Raw genomic sequence first — 21,589 nt, forward strand, 5'->3', positions numbered from 1 at the left:
TTTTGCTCACAGGCCGTTTTCCATCCCTCCATCTTCACCCTTCCTCTGGCCCACCAGTCTGCTTTAATACTTTTTAAAGTGAACAGGCTCGTCTACAAAACCTGCCAGGACCAGGTCCGGCTGCTTCCTTGCCTCTCAGGCCCCTCTGGAGCTGCTGGGGCTCCCCCACACGACGGGAAGTCCCAGGGCTTTGCAGCATCCCACCTAGAGCAGACCAAGGCCACAGCATGCTGCAAGGATACCCTGGCACCTCGGTGTGAGTTGCACATACATGGGGCTGCCACCCCACCCCGACTCCCTCCCCTTTTCACTGCCCCAGGCCTACCATCTGGATGGGAACAGTTCACATCCAGCCCTGTTATACAAAGTACCACGTCAAGCCTCTCACAGCCACTCCTTAACCTCCCTAGACCTCAATTTCCTTCCCAGTAAAATGTAGAGACCAGCACCTGCTTCCCAGGGCCATTGTAAGATTAAATGAAATGTATGTAAGGCACTTACCACAGTGCCTGGCATCCAGTCATCGCCCCACGTACCCCAGCTCTCAGAGAACGGCTTACACGCCCCTCTCACAGCCAGTCCTCTTTCTGGATGGCTCTCAGCCTCCCTGAGGACGGAGCCGTTTCTGCTTTCTCAGATGGATTAGCTAAAATCTTTCCATTCTACAGACTGTATTGCTTAGCATTTACCAAGTTCTGGTCCTAACCCACCCCTGGCCCCCACAACTTGGTCACAAGATGGAGCCCCAAGGCAATCTGACGAACACGGACTGAGCTGCCCTGTGCCAGGCACAGCTTTCCTGCCCCTGCCCCTGGCTCACACCGACTTCAGCCTCCATGCCCCCTCCAGCCCCGTCCTACAGGCACAGCCCAGGCCAGGGGGGTGGGAGACGGGGAGGGGCACCCAGCTCTCCAGCCTCAGAGGGAGGGCGAGTACAAGGACCAGGACAAAAACATGAGAAGCTGAGGCTTTTTATTGACAATTCTCCATATACACAGAAGTCTTTGTAGTTCCTCTCCAGTGTAAATGAAGCACAGGGTACTTAACTCTCATCTCTGAACAGGATAAAGGAGCCCGAGGAAGGGGGTACACCAAGGCCTGCCTGGTTCCTCAGGGACTGGCGCCTCGCTGGCCAGCCCTAGCTAGACTGGTCGGCCTTGCAAGAAAGCCGGCCTCGGATGGTCCTTATTTCCCCAACCTGCCGCCTCGGTCCCTGTCAGGGCATAGAAACATCTCCGCCTCCTGTGGGCTCTGGGTCCCAGGCAGCTCATGATTCCAGAGAAGCATCCTAGGGTAAGGGAAGCCCCCCCCGTTCTGCCCAGCCTGTCTCCTGTGCCACATGTTCCCAGGAACCATGCAATAAATAAATAAATATTTCAAAAGGCAGGGCAGATCCAGGGGAACTAAAGGGTGGGTGCCTGAGCCCGCTCATGGCTTAGAGAAAGACAGAGGCCCTAAGAGTCCAGAAGTGAATATGAACTTATTGGCGAGAGGACAAGTGGCCTTATACCATAACTGAGACTGTCCTGCTGGGGAAGCGCCCTGGAACCGAGGATCCAGCGGAGAGACCCTGCACTTCCCAGGTCCCCAAGGGTCAAGGGCTTCGGGACCTCTGCTCTGCTTACCTGGTGTCACACTGAGGGACAAGGAGCTGGGAAGAGGGAATGTGGCTCTGAGCCAGGGGAAGGGTGCCCGGGGCTCTGAGGAGGCGGCACAGAAGCGATCTCAATGCCTGTCGTCTACCCAGCAGGGCTGTGGACACCGGGCAACGTGTGATTCTGGCGGACATTCTACAAGTCCAGGCCTCTGCACGGTGCGGCTGAGGTCCTGTGAGCTGCTGGGGCTCCCTGCTAAGGTCTCTGTCAGGCCCCACTGGACTGGACATGTCCTCCTCTGGGGGAACTTGGGAACTCCAACCCTGTTTCTAGAAGCACTTTTGGTCTGGTTAGCCCTGGCCAACCCTCTAGGTGGGGAAACGAGATCCTGATGCCTGGAGGGATATTCAAACAGCAGAGCTGAGGCACAGCTCTCCCAAGCCCTTCTGCGGACTCTCAGAGGCCAAGGGCTTGGCCTGGTACCTACCCAACAGGAGGAAGAATCTCTTTTCTCAATTTCTGATCTCCAAACAGAATTCCCAACCATGGAGAAACGCCCTGATCCTGAGATCCCAATTAGAGCAGGCGTGGCTCTCTGCTGCCCTCTAGCTTAGATTCCTTGCCCAGCCCTGAGTCCCCTACCTCAGCCCAGGGCAGACCAGGGCAAACACGCCAGGCCCTCCAGAAGATCCTTTGCCCTCTGGGGTTTGGTAACAGCCATTACTGGCCATCCACAGGAGTGGGGAACAGCTCCAGAACCCGGCTGGGGAAAGCGAGGGCAGGTATGGGGGAGCCTATCTAGCGTCCAGGCCACGTTTGCCCAGCACACGCCACATGGGGCTAACTAGGGGTGGGGAGAGTGGGGTCTCCTGCTGGCCCAGGAACCGGCGCCCGCTGGGACCCTGTCCCTTCTTCTCACTTGCTCAAGGTCTGGTTACACGAGGCACACACAAACACAGTCTCTCTCTGGGCTTCGGGGGCTGAAAAGGAAGAAGAACTTGGTGAGACCCTTCCTCCTGCCCTTTGGCTCATGGCGCCAACTACTAGAACCACCTCCCCAGCCCCCGAAGCCCCACAGACCACCCCTGACCAGCCCACACCCTTGCTGACCCGGCTCACTAGCCTGCCCTGAGACTTCTCTTTTCAGGGAAACCAGGGACTTTGGGGGTGACCATGCCAACAGCAGGCCTCTCCCAGGTGTTCTATGAATTAAAAATATTTTTGCCACCAACAGAACACTTTTAAAAATGTTTTTTAAATAAAGGAGAAAACTTTCCAAAATGTTTTAACGGTGATTATCTCTTGGTGGTAAGATTACAGGATTATTTTTCTCTTCCTTCCTCTTCTGTAATTTCCAAGTCTTCTAGTATAAGCATATGCTACTTGCATGACCAGAAGGAAAAAAATAAAAATGACCCTTGATTTCTCATTGTAATATATTACAAACATCCTCCCTTTTTAGAATGTGCACGTGCATTTATCCTACATGTGCGCTGGCGCTCTTTCTTTTGCTGTATTTTTTGTTTTGTTCTGTTAATAATGAGTATGTACAGCTGTTATAGCAGGAAAAGACAGTCTTTATATTTTGTTAAAAAGTGTTACCAAGGTCATGAGAAAAAGAATGAAATTCAGGACGTGGTCTCCTCTGGGGGAGGCAGGCGTGGCGCTGGGAGCCTTGGGGGCGTGGCTAATGCTGCTCTATTTTCTAATTTCAGTGAAGCAGTCACAGGCATTCATTATTATGCTTCACAATTCAGGTACATTATATATATTCTTTTGCATGCATCAAATGTTTCGTGTTTTTTGCTTGTTAAAGGATGATTGAGAAGACGTTACTAGGGGCCAGCCTAGGATCCCACGTCCCCCGTGACCTCTCACGGACCCCTCACTCCTTTCCCAGGAGGAGGACCTCCTCAGAAAGTGGGAACAGCCAGCCCTCCCACCAGCCTGCCCGCCCTCCCACCAGCCTGCCCGCCCTCCCACCACCCTGACCGCCCTCCCACCAGCCTGTCCGCACACTCACCTGTGGCCCCCATGGAGGACTTGGGCACCTTGAAGGAGCAGCACCGAGAGCAAAAGCTGTTTCCACAGTTACTGCAGCTTCGCTGCAGACGAGAGCCAAGGTCAGCATCAGATGCAACCCCCAGCCCCAGGCACCTGCAGACCCCAGCACCCACTCCTGTCCCCCAGCTGACCCCACCCAAGGAACCCGGAACGACTGTGGGACCAGGGAGGTGCCCAGGAGGGCCAGGCCATGCTCACGGAGACTTACCCTCTTCTTCAGCACTGAGAAGGTGGCCGAGCAGCCCGTACAGCTCCCTGACAAAGAGAGGCAGCGGCTCAGACTCGACCCGGCCTGGGCCTCTCAGCCCCCACCTGCTCCTGGGTCTTCTAAACGGGGACACTCAAGAGCAAAGTCCAGATCAGGGACATCTCCAGATGACACACAGATGCCAGTCCCTGGACACTCCTGGGGCTTAGAGGCTCCAGATGTCAGTCCAACCAAAATAGAGAAGCACCCAGAAGAATCTACCCCCTGGAAACCATGCCACGCTGGCAGGGACCTGACAACCGGCATCCTTCAGAGGAGGCAGCCCAACGACCTCCAATGAAACCTACCTGATGTGACCCCTTGCAAAGTGTCCCCTTACAAATACTCCGTCCACAGGTAAAGAGAGAAATGCCTCCTAAAACCCCAGACCCTGCTTTCTGTCATCTGATAGCAGGAGAGAAGCTCAGAACCAGGCACCTTCCAAGAAGATGTGCAGGGCAAGAGGTGTGGGCACTGAGAGCAGCGGGCAGATGGGGCGAAGCAGAGCTGGGAGACACCCTGCCTAAACCAGAAACAAGACGACAAAGCTTCATACAATGACGGAGGAATCAGTGGCAGCTTAGAAAATGGCTAGGAGGAGGTAAGGCGAATATAAAAAGAAATGAAGGATGGGGAAGGAGGACAAAAATCATTCTATTAGAGACTATTTCAACGCCAGTAGGTCTAATAGAAGCTGTGCTCCAGGAAAATTAAAGATGGAAAATGATGGGCTGCAGCAAGGACACAGTCTGATGAAAGGGGCGCATGCAGGTAAGTGAAGAGAGTCAAAAGGATGCAAGCAAACTGAGATGTGAGGAGGAGAGGAAAGGCCACACTGGGCGCTTGACGTCAACAAGCTTCACAGCAAAAGCAAACCCCGAAGAGAACCCAGAAGGTTCCCAGGGCTACCCCCCAGGAGTACTGACTATGGTTCAGTACAGAAATCTCCAGGCAGAATCAAGCCGGGGAGAAAAGGCAGGGGCTACATACAGTAGGCATGAGGGTGCTTCCAAAAGGGAACCAGAGAGCCCTGTGGGCCCAGGAGGAAGCTGACTTAGGTCCTGGGAAAGCTAGAGAAGGGATAAGGCTACGGGGAGGGGTGTGGGGGGTGGAAGGGGGGAGGGGGTCCAGAACTTGGGGCCCAAAGGCCTCCTATGATCTGGCCACAGCAATTATTAGCTTCAGGAAGCATTGCTGTGCCTCCTCGTCCACCTGTGAGACCCTGCCTCACCTTCACACAAAGATCCCGAAGCTACACTGGCACCTACATGTGGCCCCTTCCTCTGTCCAGCCAGAATCCCCTGCAGCTCTTGCTAAAGGACACTCCCTGTGTTCAGGGAAAGGAGGGCCCTAACTAGAGCAAGGACAAACCTGAAGCCAAGGTGCATAAGGTGAATTCCATGGTTGTCAGTCAGCTTGTGGCCCGAGGAGAGGAGAGCTAAGAGCACAGCGGGTGCTGCTGGCTGGTGGTGCCAAGCCAGGACACAGGCTTCTCCTAGACTCTGTCCCCACACTAAGAACTTGGGCAAAGCAGCCCACCTCTACCTCTCCTTAGCAAGCGGGCAGGGGCGTGGGGCTGGGGAAAGGAGCTGCTGAAATACTGACAGTCTGGGCCACGTCTGGGGAGTCCTCTACACTGGATGGAGAGCCAGCGCCAGGCACCCAAGGCACCCTCAAGATAAACCCCCGAGGCTTCTCCCAGGGCACAGAGCCCAGAAGTCACTCCCACCAGAACACAGAGGACAGCCACCCCGTCTTCCTCCCGATCAGCTGACGCCAGGCAGAAGCAAGGCTCTTCTTCCCGAGTCACCCACTCTCTAGGCTTCAGCCATAACTCTAGCTGGCTCCACTCCCACTTTCCTGACCCGAGCCAGGATTCTAAGCTGTGCTAACGTCAAGTCCACGCTTCTCCAAAGCTGTCTTCCTTGACTCATCGCCACCCACCCCCTGTAAAATAAGGACTGGCCCATCTATGAATCTGGCTGGGGAGAAGAGACCTCCGGGCTCTACAACCCATACAAAGATTCTGTTTGCTTCAACTTGCTTCCACCTGGATAGGAAAGATCCAGGCAGGCTCCTAGGGGCCTGCAGGGCAGGCCAGGGCCTCTCAAGGTAACCGGTAATCTACTTTGAGGCCTGTAACAACCCTGTAAGATAAGAACTGATCATGCTCCTTTTACAGAAGGGGAAACTGAGGCACAGAGAAGTTAAATAATTTGTTCAAAGACACTGAACGGAGAGTGGGAGCTGCACTGGGCAGTCAGACTCCAGTCTGTTCTCTGCCATTATACCGCATTGCCTTCTGAGGCTTTGCCCATCTCAGGATTACACCTACTGCAGTCCTGGGGTGGCGTTTCCGGAACCAAGTTCCTTATCTTCCCATGATAAGGAGAAGTGTGAAAGTCCTGGCCCCTTCTCACTCTGCGTTTGTTTCCTTCCCAGCATCCCATGAACACAGCTTTAGTCCTTGCTCTTGTCACAAACCATACCCACAATTCCAAGACTTTGGCCTTGCAGCCGCAGTGCCCATGCCCCGTTCCTGTCCCCTGGCCGTACCAAAGTTGTTGGTGGGGTACCGCTTGCGGAGCCGTTCTGTGAGTCGTGACACCTTGCTGCGTAGCACCTCATTCTTGCTCAGGAAGCCGTTGTCCTGCAGGGCCAGCTCATCCTCTGCGGGGCACGGGGCACACTCATCATCCTCCTGTGGGAACAGCTCATTCCAGTCCTGCCCGCCTCGTGGCAGGGATGTAGGACCTGCGTGCACAGCACCCAGTCCTGTCCGCCTCGTGGCAGGGCTCCAGGACCTGCGTGCACAGCACCCAGTCCTGCCCGCCTCGTGGCAGGGCTCCAGGACCTGCGTGCACAGCACCCAGTCCTGCCCGCCTCGTGGCAGGGCTCCAGGACCTGCGTGCACAGCACCCAGTCCTGCCCGCCTCGTGGCAGGGCTCCAGGACCTGCGTGCACAGCACCCAGTCCTGCCCGCCTCGTGGCAGGGCTCCAGGACCTGCGTGCAGAGGCACCATTGGCCACTTGTGGGCGGACCCCACCAGGCATGATGATAACTGGCTCAGCCAACCTCCCCCCGCCCAGCCCCTGCCCGGCTCACCAAGGCTCCTACTCACCAGCACCACCAAGTGGGTCTCCTGCCTCCCAAGATGCAGGGGAGAAGGAAAGAAAACAGAGAGACAGATAGCAAGAAGCTGCTAGGAGGGGGAACCCCAAGCAAAAGGAAACACTGAAATACCACTCTGAGTTCTGTCTGAGCACGTCCTGAAGGGTGATGTTAACAGAGGTCCCCATAACAGATCCCAACATCAACTAAGCTTGTGAGAAGCTGTTTTTCAAACTGGGTGAAATTAATTAAGTGGGTCATTATTTTAACAGAATAGAATAAGAAAATATCCCTTACAATGTATTTTTCAGGAAACTTCTGTTTCAGTTAAGCTTTACATTTACTACAGACATAAATGTGAAGTGGGCCAAGATGTCCGTGTGGCCCTCGCTGTGTGTTATGAACAGAAATGTGTGAAAGCCCCTGCTATATATGCTCCCCACCACCACCATCAAGAGTCAGAGTCCACAATCGAATGTGTACGTCTCACAGAAATCTCTCAGCAGCTGAAAACGTAAATGCCCACATGGATGGGACCGATGTAAGAGGCAACGGGCGAGGTGTAAATCACAGGCCCGGTGAAAAGGCCCAGGAGCCCATTTCTTGTATCTCAATTTCCCACTTTACAAAGAGACATAAAGAGAAATGATTTCCTACTTTAAGAAAACAATAGCGCAAATGTGACAATAGATGACAACCTCCGCTTGGACGCAATGACCGAGAAAGGCAGGGCGTGGTGTGGACTATGTGACTTTTCTCAAGGGGACAGTCACTCCTCAGTTACACTGACCGATGCAGACTCAGGCCAACCAGAGCTGCTGACTGTTCAGAAAAATTGAAAATCCAGAGTTTTCATTGAAATCTCCCCATTTTAAAATGTTGGCTCAAAAAAATGTTTTAAGGTTTATATGCCAAATAAAACACTTCTGCAAACTACCAGTTTGAACCATTGTCTTGTTTAACTCTCTCTGAGCTAGCACTAGGCCGTGCAACCACTTTCTCCAACTAACCCGCCCTGCTCCCCAACAGGGACATGCTTCAGACCTCATTCTGCATAAGAACAGTCAGAGACCCATGGCAGTGCCCTCCCCCAAACGATGTGCCTTGCCTACCTACATCAAAGGTGCCCAGTCCACAGTCTCCAGCCAAGGTGTCAATGATCCACCTCCCCCAGCAGGGCATTTCCCAGAGGCTTCCAGAGCCATCCCTGCCCTGGGCACCCAGGACAGACGACTAGATCAATGACAGTATGGGCGGTTCAGTGGCACCCTTTCTTCTAGTGAGTTCTAGCTCAAAGCAAGTTTCAGCTTCTCATTTGGATGTTGAGAATGTTTACAACCCAGACTTAGGATGTGAGAAGTCACCCGGCTCCAGGACCATCTGAGTTCTGGCCTGGTTAGTAGAGAGCGCAGGGTAAGGGCCACCCACCTCAATGGCATCTTTAAACTCCTCGTCGGGCTCAGCCTCCTCTGCCTCCTCCACACTGCCCGGCGTGAGGTCCTGGGCAAAGAGACTCTATTACAGGAGAGGGATGGCAGCCCTGCCCCCTATGGCAGAGGCCACCTCTCCTGAGCCAGCATCCAGGTTCCCCAAAACACCTGTTCCTGCCCCAGAAGAAATGGCACAACTACAAGAAGGAAGTCATGAGAAAGAGGGCACTCTCTGACCACGGCAGGGAGATAGGATCACAACCATGAATGGAGCTCCAGTGGCTGCACAGCACAGTGGATGAGAACACGGGCTCTGGAGCCACAGGGCCTGGTCCGAGTCCTGGCCCCACCACACCTGGGCAACGCCGCTGTGCCTCTGCAGAAGAGAACAATCTCTTCCTCACAAATAACCTGTGCCTCATGGGGTTAGTTCTATGAAGTACTTGGAACAGCAGAGTAAGCACTCAACAAAGAACAGAGTGGCTATTATTAGTATTATAAGTATTATTATTAAGCACTTCAGAGGAGACGAGGCCCGGGAAGAAACAGGAACTACACACAGGCCAGCCCAGGAGCTGTGGGGTATGAACAAGCTTGTAGCAGGAAGGCCCCAGAACCTGCCCGCAGCAGGCTCTGCCCTGATGGTGGGGGGCGCTCACCTCTGTGGGGGTGGGTGCAGGCGTGCAGTCCAGCAGAACTCCCTTCCCCCCAGCACCTGGCGGCGGCGGTGGGCTCTGGAAGGCACCATCTTCCTGGCTGGGGTGCATCCGCCGCTGCAGAGATGCCCTGTACTCAGACACCACTACCCAGGGCAAAGAGGGCAGGGTGGGAGGCAGAAATAGGATGGAATGAGTGGCACTTTGGGGGTACCCGCTTCTGCAGCTGGCTGCGTCCTCCTCCGGCACCCCACTCACTACTTCAGGAAAGAGTCACCCTCCTAACTGAACAAGTCACCTAATCTAAGCCTCATAAACCAAACAGATACCACCACCCACCCCATGAGATTGCTACAGTGAGAGTAAATGTATTAAGTGCTCGATAAATTAGGGCATCTGTAATTAATTACCCAACCACAGGGAGGAAAACAAGTACAGCAATCACCCAAACATATGCACAGGCTTCCGTGACTCAGGGCCTCTCCAGACTGCCTCCCTGCTTCACAAGCTGGACGGTAAACAGAGACTCGGAGCACCCAGAGAGGCGGAAGCAACTCCAGGTGGCTGCATCCCGGGAGGTGGGTGGCAGCACTGGGAAAACATCCCTTTCTCATCTCCCAGAAGCCTCCGTAAGCAGTGATTCACCCGCCTCAGAAAGGCAGAGGGACCGCTAGGCTATGCTATGGTGGCAGCCTCCCCTCTGCCCCACCTAACATCTGACGGGCACAGCCCAGGAGAGCCCTCCAAGGAAGGGCCCTATTGTGGTGCTGCTCCCTTGTGGAAGGCACCGCAAAAGGTGATCCGCTGTGGAAACATCAACAAGGAGCCTCACCAGCCCTCAGAGCCCTCCAGGCCCCATCTCCCATCTCCGTCAGGCTTCCCAGGGCTTACCTCGGAAGAACTCCACATTCCCCAGAAAGAGTGTGCTGTTTAAAAGTGCAAGGACCCAGCACAGTGGCAGCAGATACAGCATGCAAACCGTACCCAGAAGAGCCCCATAGAACCTGCATCAACAGAGAGGAATCCCAGGATCAGAAATTCGTAAGATCAGCAGGACACCGATTTGGAGCACATCCACATAGGGGTCTGGGCGAGAAATAGCTCTGGCCACAGTTAACGAACCGACAAGATCTGCTAAGCAAACAAGTGGACAGTAAAGTGAGGAGGAAAGACTTACAACTAACTACCAAGAAGTCACCAGTTGCTAACAAGTCACTGGTGAGGCCACGTGAGGCTGGGGCCACATAAACTGGTTTAGCTCTCAACACTCCTCAGGCTCTAGACTGTGAAGTCTAGAATAAGACAGACACGGCTTGGAATCCAGCTTTGCCACTTCTCGCTGTGTGCCCTTAGGCAAGCCCCTTGGTTCTCTGAGCTATACTCCCTTCCCATGTCAGGTGGGGATTGAAACAGTGCCTGCCTCCTAGGGTTACTATGGAGAGTGAGACACTACACGGCAAGGGTGGAGCACAGGGCCTGGCACAAGGGGAAAACTAAACAAATATTAGTTGTCTCTAGTATTGATCCATCAAGAGCCTCAAAAACATTCCTTCCATTTGATCCAGTACTTCCATCCTAAGATAAAAATTGCAAAAGATTAAAGCTAAACCCATAAAATGTTCACTACAGGGTTAGTAATAAAAAGTAGAAACTGACCTGAAACTAGTATAAAAAAATGAAATGAAAATAAAGTAGAAACTAATTAGACATGTAACACAATTGCTTCATAAATTGTTATATTCACCATCTATATTAATCTGATATAACAAATAATTCCCAAAGCCGTGTAGTAACAAAGAGATCCATTTATGATATAATAAGTGAAAAAGAAAGGGAAAAAAAAGGAACCTCACATACACTGTGAAGCTTTAGAAGCAATACGACACTATCAAGCTATATGACAAACTCTAGAAGTCAATCCAAACATGAGATCAGCTGCTATATCAGGGTGGGAGATTACATGGCGAGTTATTTTCTATTATTACAATATTTTTACCACCCCTAAAAGAAGGTATTTAAACCAAAGCAGTGCACTTGCGCCCACAAGCCTGTATGCACGCCTGCACACAAGAGCCTCAGGGACTCTCTTCCCCTGAGCTGGGGGCACAAGGGCCCTCTCAAGGCAGCTGGCTTTGCCTGGGGCCCACTCGCAAGTCCCTCCAGGGCAGCAGCGGCGGGCGCGGAGGGGCCACTCACTGTGAGGACACGGCCGGGTTCTCCCAGTGCAGCACGCGGTAGGCGGCCTCGCAGGTGCAGCACAGGCGGCTCAGGAAGGCCTCCAGCTGGATCAAGCTGCAGACACAAGGGACGTCTGTGAGCCGCACGCCCTGACCCACTCAGCCAAGGGGACTGACAGACACAGTGGCCTAGGGATGGCCAGTCTCTTCAAACCCACTGGAAGGGCTGGAGAGCTCAGGGAGTTTCAGTCACCTTTTCGGAAGCCCTGCTGAGATGCAAACGGGACAGTGGTTCCTGCTTTGGTCTCTTCTAGTTACTGAGGTGGGGCCTTTACTTAACTGGGCTGCAGTTTTCCTCTATAAAATGAGGAACAGGGTACCTACCTCACAGACACACTAGAGCTGTGAGGATAAATGGCAGGAGGTAGGAAGAGCAATGTGTCTCCATCTCGGGTGTAAGGCTGACTCACTTGGGGAGCTGCTGTTTTTTTTAATGGATGTACCCCAGAAGCAATGAGTACATGCTTGTACAATGAGCTCCCAGATCTTGGTTTCTGAAGGACTCCTTGGAGAAATGGCTGATTCTAGAACTAGGATAGGGAAAGTATTATATAAGATGAATCTGAACATCCTATTGTACCCTAAAGTAAGGAGGCAGGCAAAAATGATGGGGACAAACCAAAAGAACACAGGAGCCAGTTCAAAGGGCACCTACTAGCCAAATCTAGGACAATTTAGAGAATAAAATAAATAACAGTAATGGATTATAACCCACAGAATTAAATTTAAAATTTTGAGTTCATATTGATAACAAGAAAGAATTATAGTAGGATAGTAGCTAACAATGACAATTAGAAAATCACCTTTGCAACCATCACACGAATCAATTGGTGAAGGCAAGACCTACCAATGGATTTAAATGTAGTGGGTAAAGGTTTGATGAAGAACAAGGTATTTACTTAGTCTCAAAGTATCCCCCTCAGATTACTAACTCTACAGGGTCAAATGGTCATCTTACAGTGGCGAAACCCTCACCAAGGATCAAAGTCTGTATCTCCCCTAAGGAGACAGATGGACATCATGTACCTCCTGACACAATGCACTGACAGCAACACAATGTCATTTGTCATTCCCTGCCAAAAATGCATAACCTGCAGCTAGTCGTGAGGAAGCAAACAACCCCAAACTGAGGAAAACTCTACAAAGTAATAAGCTTGTTCTTTTAAAAACTGTCAAGGTCACGAGAAACAAAGTCTGGGAGGAACTCCTCCAGGTTACAGGAGACTAAAGAGACATTAAAAATGAATGTCCTATGTGATTCGGACTGGCTCCTGGATCAGGGGAAATTCACATAAAAGGCCTTATTAGCACAACTGGTACAGTGTGGTTATGAACTCTGTATTAGATACCAGTACCAATGTTAATGTCATCAGTGTAAAATTGCCTAATTTTGATTACAGGACTATGGATATGTAAGAAGAGAACGTCCATGTCCTCGAAAGGCTGAAGTTTTGGGGGTGAACAGGCACGACGTTTGCAACTTATTTCCAAATGATTCAGGAAAAACAAAAATAATGTGAGTGTGTAGAGAGGGAGGTGCAGCCTGTTCTGAGGAAAGAGCATATGAGCATAATTTGTGTCAGTCTTGCAATTCTTCTGTAAGTTTAGAAGCATGTCAAAGTAAAAAGGTTTTTCAAAAACCACAGATACCCAAGCCCCACTCCAGATAACTGTCAGATTTTCTTGGAGAGGGCTGTGGGAACGGCGTGGACACGGCCTCCGTTTGTTTTGTAAGGTTTTTTTAAGCTCTGCAGATGCCTGTGCTGCCCAGGGAGGGAGGAAACCCTGCTGTATGTCAAGAGAGCCCAGTCCAGGGAGGGCTCAGTAAATGGCAGCTGCCACTGAAGTTGTTACATTAATATTATTCAACAGTCTTAAGGTGCCTCCCAGAAGTACGAGCTCTGTCACATTTCGGAAGCTTCTCCATAGTGCACTGACGATGACTAATACCTAGTGAACACTTCCTGGGTCCCAGACACTCGGTTAATGTTCCCAACCACCTGTGCGGTAAGCCTATTACTATCTCATGTAACAGATGAAGAAGCTGAGGCACAGGGAGGCTGAGCAACTTGCCCGATGTCACACAGAAGAAAATGTGAGGGCTGGGATTTGAACCCAGGCAGTGGCTCACGCACACACATGCTTAGTCAAGACCCTAAACTGTCTCTCTAGTGGGAAGAACACAAGCTGTGAAACAGCTGGGTTTGGATTCTCATCCCAGCTCAGTCACTTGCTGGTTGCATAAGCCGTTTCCTCAGCCATACATGGAGAATTAATAGTAGCTACCTCCCGGAACTGTTAAAAAGATGAAAGGAAGTAACAACTGTGGTTTGCCTACTACCATGCCTGCCACCCTCGGTGTGGTGGGAGGCGTTCCTGTGACTGTCCCTGACTGTCCCTCACCTCCCTGGCCCTTTCCATACTCACAAGCTCTTCACCTCAGCCACGGCCTCGGGGCGAGACAGGCGAACTTTCTGCAGGTCCTCCTGCCTCACGCTGTGATACTTCCTCCGCATCAGCTCAGACTCAGGCAGCCGTGCACGGCAAACCTCCTGCATGTAGCCCAGGAGGGCGGGCACTGAAATCACCAGGGCACCCACCGAGTACCAAGCTCCTGTGGGATCAACAACACGAGGTCAATAGGCAGCAAGGACCAGGAGCCTCTGTCCACCTAGATGCCCACATGCTCGCTCCCTCACCTCTTCTAGGGCTCTGCCCGAGACGCCTTCCCTAATCTCCCGGTAGGAAACTGTCTCCCTCCTGGCTCTCCGGCCCCTTCACCAGCTGGATTTTACCTCACAGAACGCATCACCACATGACGGATTATAGGTATGGCCGTCGTCTGTTCCATGAATGTAGGCTCTTGAGGGCTAGGACTTTGTTTGGTCACTGCTGTAGCCCCAGGCCCATTTCTTTTAATATTAAAAAACCTGTGCTAGCACACAGTAGGTGGCTCGTGCCTCGAGTGTTGCCACTGCGAGCTCCCGATGACTAGCATTCTGACCTTTGAGCCACTGGGGCTGACTGGACACCTTTTCTTTGGCTTTTAGGATACCCTAGACCACTGTGGATTAAGAAGTGGTCAAGCTGAGAGAAAATCCAAAGAAGGAACTTTGGTACCCCCGAGGAAAGCTAACAGAGCACTGAGCACAGAGTAAATGCTTGTTAAATACCTGTCATCTGAACTGACTCACTTTAGAAATATATTCACAAAAATCTAACAACCTGGGAATGAGATCTGAGTTTTCATCAGGCAAAGAAGAGCCCTACTGAGAGACACAATGAGCTCGTATGTGAAATGGGTTTATTTTCAAGCCATTAAATCCATATCTCCATAGGAAACAAGGGAGACACTTGAGAAATGTGAGTTCAACAGAAGAATGAATACATGAATAAAGGACCCAGCTCCTCAGAATACTCTGTCCCAGGTCCCTCACTCGTTTCCCCTGAGAGGTTTCGCTTTTTCTGTCGCTACCTGCCAGTTCCAACCAGAGAAAGGGCTGGGTCACAGCATAACTTGTCATAAAAGATCCTCCGGAGACATCATTACCTGAGACCCCTACAGACACCCACCTGTCCACACATCTACCCCACAGGCTTCCAGCCAGCCCCTCACTGGTGCTGAATTCCCAGTAACGCTTACCGGGCTCATTTGCTGAGCCAGAAAAAAATCAACAGATACGGAAAAAATCCTTATTAGCTCAGCCCCCCCCACCCCAACCCGGTCCCCTCACCCCAGGCCATGTCCCAAAGGACCCTGGAATCAGCTTGGAAACCAATGTGGAAAAAGGACAATGCATCAGTATTCAGTCAAAAAGGAAATAATAATAATACAGTAATCTGCCGGTATCCACAGGGGATATGATCCAAGACCCCCAGTGGATGCCGAAAACTGCACGTAGTACTGAACCTTACGTAGACTATGCTTTTTCCTACACATACATGCCTATGGTAAAGTTTTACTTATAAATTAGGCAATTTCATGGATAGAAGATTCATTCTTACTGTAGATCTTAGTAACTTCAGCATACAATTTTTTTTCCCTTAAGTTAAGAACTTTCACCTTTTCCCTTAAAGGAAGGACTTTATGGCTTCTCTTTGGTAAATCTGAATTGCCAGCATCACTACTCTTGCGTTTTGGGTCCATTATTAAGTAAAATAAGGGTTAATTGAACAAGTACTGCAATACTGCTCAACAGTCGACCTAACAACTGAGGCAGCTACTAAATGACTAATGAGCAGGTAGTATATACAGCGTAGATACGCTGGATAAAGGGACAATTCACATCCCACGCCAGGCAGAGTGGGAAGGCAAGAGATTCCATCATACTATTCAAAACGGCACACAATTTAAAACTTACAAATTGTTTATTTCTGGAATTTTCCATTTCATATTTTTGGACCACGGGTGACTGCAGACAACTGAAACCACGGAAAGCAAAACCATGGATAAGGGGGGAACTACTGTAACATACTGGCTGCTTGCTCTGTGTCAGGCACTGTGTTACGTGTTACACATAGATTATCTCATTCCTCACAACTACTTTCTGAGGAAAGCACTGTTATTATCTTCCCTTTAGAGATGAGGAAAATTAGGCCTCAGGTCACACCAGCGGCCCAGCCAGGATTGGAGTCCAGAGTCTCTCCGGAGCCTGTGTTCTGCCATCAAGCAGACACAGTGGGAGGCCACCTCCGGGGCAAGACCAGCGGGCGGCTCCTTCACCCAGGGCTGCTGCTCAGAATTCCTCCTCATATTCATTCACAACAAAACCCCGGCCCATGAAAGCAGTTCTTACCCTCATTCAAAGTGAGGAACAAGATGTTGAGGCCCAGGCAGGTCAGCAAGGAACACAAAGGTGTCTGCCACCTACAACACAGAGAGTCCTGGTCACTAAACACGGCCACTCCTCCAGCGGGGATGGGGGGGGCCGGGGGGGGGGGGGGATGAGCCAGCACAGGTGGGTCATCAAATCCAGGAACAAGAGGAGGGGGCCTGGAGCTCAGGGTGTCAAGAGGAAATGAAAAGTAAGCTTCTCACTTGATAGGCGCCTGGGAGAGGAGTTACAGTCCCACATTAGCCCCTGGGGTGAGAAAAGGCATCCTCTCAGAACTTCAACACCTGCAGAACTTTCTCCAAGAATGAAGAATAATTCATAACATTATCTATTAAGAAACCTAGTTAATAATGTGTTGTGTAAGGCTCTATTCTCTTTAAAAGGTGACAATGATAAACATTCTTCTTTAAAATGTTCCTTTTCTTATTGAGATAATTTACATATAACATATTCTTGTTTACAATTTCATAAGAACATATATTAACTGCACAAGATTCATCTAATACAGAAATCGGGAGACCAAAACATGAAGCATTTCTTGGACCCCATTTATACTTTCTCTTCCTATTTCTGTGATTTTGAACATTTGTTTTAAAGATACATTAACTCAAAAGGAGAAAAATTATGAAGACTTTAATATATTAAAAAATGAAGATGACACCAGGGTGCAGCATTCTCTCAGCAAATACACCCTCAGTCAACTGGAACAGATGGAAGCAAACACAGACCCAAGCCCTACTATTACCAGCTAATGGCAAAGCAGAAGCCCCCCGTGAGGGAAGACAGACCAGAGACTCAGGGTGCTGAAGACAAACACTGCTGGCTTAGTCCTTGATAAAAGACATTTAATAGGGAAAAAGGAACACAGACATGCGAAGCCACTGACACCTATACTCTACAAAGCAATGTCAGTGTACTTAAGGTCAGCCTTAGAGAAGAGAGGCAAATAGAAAATAAACAGGTAAGTTGCTGGCAAGCAATGTATTCAGAAACATAAACGTATTTTCTTTTGCTCCAATTGGGGTATTTCAGAGTTACAAATGAGATTCACTAATTTATGTGCTGCTTTCGTGTCTTAATAAAAGCTATAGTAAGGGAATAAAATGACCTCTCTCTGCCTTGCTCTTAAAATTCAACACAACTCCAGCTGTACCACCCAAATTAGGCCTAGTGGCAGCTACCAGGGTAAAAGCAAATGAAAAGTCAGGTGTCTGGCCAATCCCATTTCAGAAATAAAAGCATCACACAGCGACTGAAGTCACTTTCATTTTAAAGCCTCTCGCATTCTGCCTTCACTGACACTTTGGACATGTAGACCCACCTATTGGAGTAAGTGATCCCAGAAGAGAGGAGTCTTTTAAAAATCTACAGCAGCTCTAGGCTTCAGACCTAACAGCCAAAGCTCAGGATTAGGTCCCTCTTCAAGTCAAATCCTCTTTACTAAGAAAAGAACAATCAAACGCACGACCTAATCTGACAGCCACTTTCACAGACCAGTGCTCTGCCTCCCAGCGGCACCAGGACCGCGAGCTCCTGGGGGCTTTTTAGACCCAGTGCTTCTCCTCCATCCAGCTTTAATCAATCCCACCACATCCTCAGATTTCTAATTTCATAAAATGGAAAAACCCGAACACATTAGTACCAAGAAGCACTAACAGACCAGGGCACAAAAGGAGAAGGGCAGGATATAGTTAACTTTTGTGCTTTGCCACAAAAGGGCAAAACACACATATGTATGTATATACACATACATAGATATACGCATACGTCTGCACTCATACACGTGACCGCACACAGTGGAACACACCAGTGAGCAAGCACAGCCCATGCTCTCCAGAGCCCGCCCGCCCACCCCCCTAGAGAACATCAAAGCTAATTTCAGACAATCAGTCACAGCGGGATTATAAAATGAGCCCCTCCTCATATTATCTCACTCTCCCTGCACCAAAAGTTCAGTGATCTAATAGTAGAGAACATTGCTCTGGAACACTGACTAACTAGTTCATCTGTAGGGATAATGTTATAAATTAAAGGGGTTCTGGGAAGAACAGGAAAAATTTTGTACCTTGGTCAGAAAGTTAAAAATAAACCTCCCACTAATTCCACACTGAGGTAAGAATGAATACTCAATCACACCCTTAGAGGTTAAGCCAGTTCCATTCGCCCTGCCTCCTAGCTGTCTCTCTCAAGCATCTTAGAGGGTTGAAGGTCTGTATGAGAATCTGATGAAAATTGGAAGCCTCTCCCTACACACGTGTGCCCACACACAATTTTTCATTCAGTTTCGGAAGATTCATTGACCCCTAAAGCCCATTCACAGGCTCCAAGTTAAGAACGTCTACTCTTCAGGACAACCAGGTTTTACGTACTCCCACTGAGATGCACTATTAGGAACACCTGAACTTTGTTGAAAAAATTATTTTAATTTGAAGCTAATTCAACCTTTATATGTAACTTCCAGTCTGCACCATGAGGAAGCAACCAGACATATCAAGGTAGGAAATTCTCTAGGACAGTCAGCTGAGGCTCTTCAGCAAGTCAGTGCCATGAAAGGGGAAACCATTTTAGACTGAAAAAAACTTAAGGGACATAATAACCACATAGAATGCAGAGTCCTGGACTGGAAACTGATTTGGCCAAAAAAACTGTAAATGACATTCTTGGGACAACTGAGGAAATCTGAATGTGTACTGAGTATAGGATGATATCAAGGAAGTAATTCTGTTAAGTATGATGTTACTTTGATTATGAAAAAATAGTCCTTATTGAGAGACAAACTGAAGGGATTAGAATGGCCTGTATCTGTAATTTAAAATACTTTAACATGAGAAATAAAATGAGCTGAAAGGAGAAAAAGAAAATGATGGAGGATGAAAATCTAAGAAGAATAGGAACAAAAAGCTTTTGAGATCCATCATCCTAAAGGATTAGTGTAAACAGTACCTTCCTATGCATAGGAATTTGTATTTCTTTAACTTATGTTCAAAATTACATCCTAATTTTAATATTATCATGCTAATATTGGCAGAGAAGGGAAAAAAGGCCTCCTCTAGATATAGAAGGCCGGATGTTCAAGGTTGCTGGCAGTCCTGAGGTATGAGCTTATTCAACCACAAAGAAACCCTGGTGAAAGGCCATATGGTTCCCAGTGCCTGCCTGTCCTGGTCTGGGCTGGAGACACATGGTAGGCCTGGAATAAGCCCAGAGGCCCAGTGGACCACCCAGAACCGCTCTTCACTAGGGCAGAAAGGACAGCCCAGCCACTGCCTAAATGGCCAGCACAACTATAGAGAGGGAAGGCAGGAGACCCAGCAGGTCAGAGCGACTCTACAAAATCTATATACCTGAGCAAGTACCGGACACCGTCACCTGCGTCCTTCAGGGGTTCCAGGTAGATCTCCAGCCTCTTGTAGGACAGAACCAAGTTGAAAAGATCAAACGCCGGGGACTTGGTAGGGGCAGGTGGAGACTCCAGGGAAGCCTCAGGCATCACGCTGGGGCTTGCCTCTGGCCCACACCCCTCACGCTCTGATGTCTGCATCCTGTAACCATAAGAATTCCTGTCATTTGCATCATACTTCCAATGCCCAACACACTTCTACGTGCATTATTTGATGTGGTACCCGGAATAAACCTGTCAAGGAGGCAGGGCTACAGGTGGGATGCCCATTTCACAGAGGAGGAAACTGACATTCAGCAAGACGAAGTGAAGTACCGAGATATAAAACCCTGCTCTTCGGACTCTCCACCTAATGTTCTTTTTCCCACAGACCTATCAAAAGTATAAACTGAAAAGACCAAGCACACGTGGTTGTTGAAGGGAGGTAGCCTGAGGTCTCAAGAGAAATGATATCCTGAAATAGTTTTCTCCCACTCTTTACCTGGTCAATTCCTCATCCTTTACGTATGTGGCTTAAACATCACTCCCTTGCTCTGAGAAGTCTTTGCCAACAACCCCAGTCTGGACTGGGAGACTCTCCTCAGTGCTACCAAAGGATCCTGTGCTCACACTAACAGCACTCGTCCCACCAAAGCAACACTCCCTGATTCGTTGCCAGTCTGCCCCTCTTAACTTTGAGCTCCACCAGGGCAAGGGCTGTCTTTCCTATACCACTGTTTCTGCACACAGTGGGGAAGTAATAAATGCTCTGAATGCGGGAGTAATAAATGCTCTGAATGCGTGAACGCACTGCCCATCCTCCAGGCCCCCAGTGCTTTCTCCTGCCCCGCCCCATCTTCTAACCCTTCCCTCTCCCTTCTGTTCCCCAAAACTTTCTGGACCATCACCCTCCCTTTTCCCCCCCTTGAGCTCCACGGGGCAGTTACGACCTTCTGTAATGCCCCATTCCCATCTCCCTTCTCTGATGAGAACCACAGGAAACTCTCACCGTCTTTCCTAATTTCAAAGTCGTACCCCAACGCTAAGCAGAAAACAAGGGGGCGGAACTTCCGCGCACAGCAACAAAAACCAGACCTTGGTAATGGGCTGCAATCTAACGGGTCTCAGGGGAGAGTGACAAAGGAGCCACCGAGAGCCCAAAATCCTTGCAGGCCGACCTTGGACGAAAGGAGCCCGGGCGGGCGCGAGTCAAGGGGAGGATGAAGCAGGTCAGCGCCGGCAGCGGCCTGGATCACGACGTCTGCAGAACGAGGAGCCTGACCGGGCCCCGCGGCCCAGACCAGGAAAGACCACGCCCAAGGTCGCTGGGCGGGCAGGTGGCAGCCCTCGCGCCGTCCAGGGGCCCAACTCCGCACAGTCCGCGGAGACAAGGGGATGGGGAGGGGATGGCTCCTAACCTACCCGGACGCTGGATTGGTTGGGGGAGGGGTGGGGACGGGCAGGGGCACTGATAGAGCCGCTGGGCCCCGGAGCGTTGCCTCGGGCCCGCCCCACCCCTACACCGCTCCTCTTCCCAGGGCCGCTCGGAAGTCTCAGGTCCGAACACCTCCTCAGCCTCCCCTGCCGCGGACGCTTCCTCGAATTGCTCTGCGGCGGCGTGACCGTGACGTCATCGCGCCCGCCCCGCCTCCCGCCCCACTCCCGGGTTTAGCTCCTCCCGCTCTTGCACAGGTAAGCGCGCTCGTCAGCTCTGCGCCTGCGCGCTTTTTCTCCCCTCAGCCTCCCTTCCCCGCCCCGACACAAGTGTGTTCCTGCACGACCGCGGTTCTCAAAATCCTGCTGAGCTCTGGTAGCAAACCCCTTCGGGACCCTGCCCCTCGCTGCCCCGCCTCGAGCTGAAAGATTCCTTCAGAGAACAGTTGGAAAAAAGCAAACTGAAAAATTTACATCTGCATTCTCCTCCCCCAAACTTTGGCACTTAACCTCCCCAACTCCGGACTGTGAGCCCACAAAAGGCAGAAACCTGTATCCCCGTAGGCCTAGCAAGGAATGTAATTCCGTTTCGTGTTTCCT

The 21,589-nt window shown here is 50.5% G+C and overlaps 1 protein-coding gene across 3 annotated transcripts; it reads right to left on the minus strand.

Annotated features, from left to right (window-relative positions):
• Window positions 1–955: 955 nt before the first annotated feature.
• On the minus strand, window positions 956–21,148 carry ZFYVE27 (zinc finger FYVE-type containing 27). Of its 3 annotated transcripts, none has more exons than XM_033130423.1 (13): window positions 20,978–21,147; window positions 19,521–19,718; window positions 16,138–16,208; window positions 13,769–13,955; window positions 11,301–11,396; window positions 9,996–10,108; window positions 9,108–9,250; window positions 8,447–8,518; window positions 7,029–7,049; window positions 6,463–6,607; window positions 3,868–3,914; window positions 3,619–3,700; window positions 956–2,575 (listed from the first exon to the last, which is right to left on the minus strand). In XM_033130423.1, the coding sequence occupies exons 2-13, from the start codon at window positions 19,715–19,717 to the stop codon at window positions 2,511–2,513; spliced, it is 1,239 nt and encodes a 412-aa protein (XP_032986314.1). In that variant the 5' UTR covers window position 19,718; window positions 20,978–21,147; the 3' UTR covers window positions 956–2,510. The 3 variants fall into 3 exon arrangements, with proteins under 3 accessions (XP_032986314.1, XP_032986315.1, XP_032986316.1); XM_033130424.1 differs by lacking the exon at window positions 20,978–21,147 and adding an exon at window positions 20,734–20,943; XM_033130425.1 differs by lacking the exon at window positions 7,029–7,049 and having other exon boundaries at window positions 20,978–21,148.
• Window positions 21,149–21,589: the final 441 nt, after the last annotated feature.

This window comes from Rhinolophus ferrumequinum, chromosome 16 (genome assembly GCF_004115265.2).
Source record: "Rhinolophus ferrumequinum isolate MPI-CBG mRhiFer1 chromosome 16, mRhiFer1_v1.p, whole genome shotgun sequence".
Taxonomy (NCBI): domain Eukaryota; kingdom Metazoa; phylum Chordata; class Mammalia; order Chiroptera; family Rhinolophidae; genus Rhinolophus; species Rhinolophus ferrumequinum.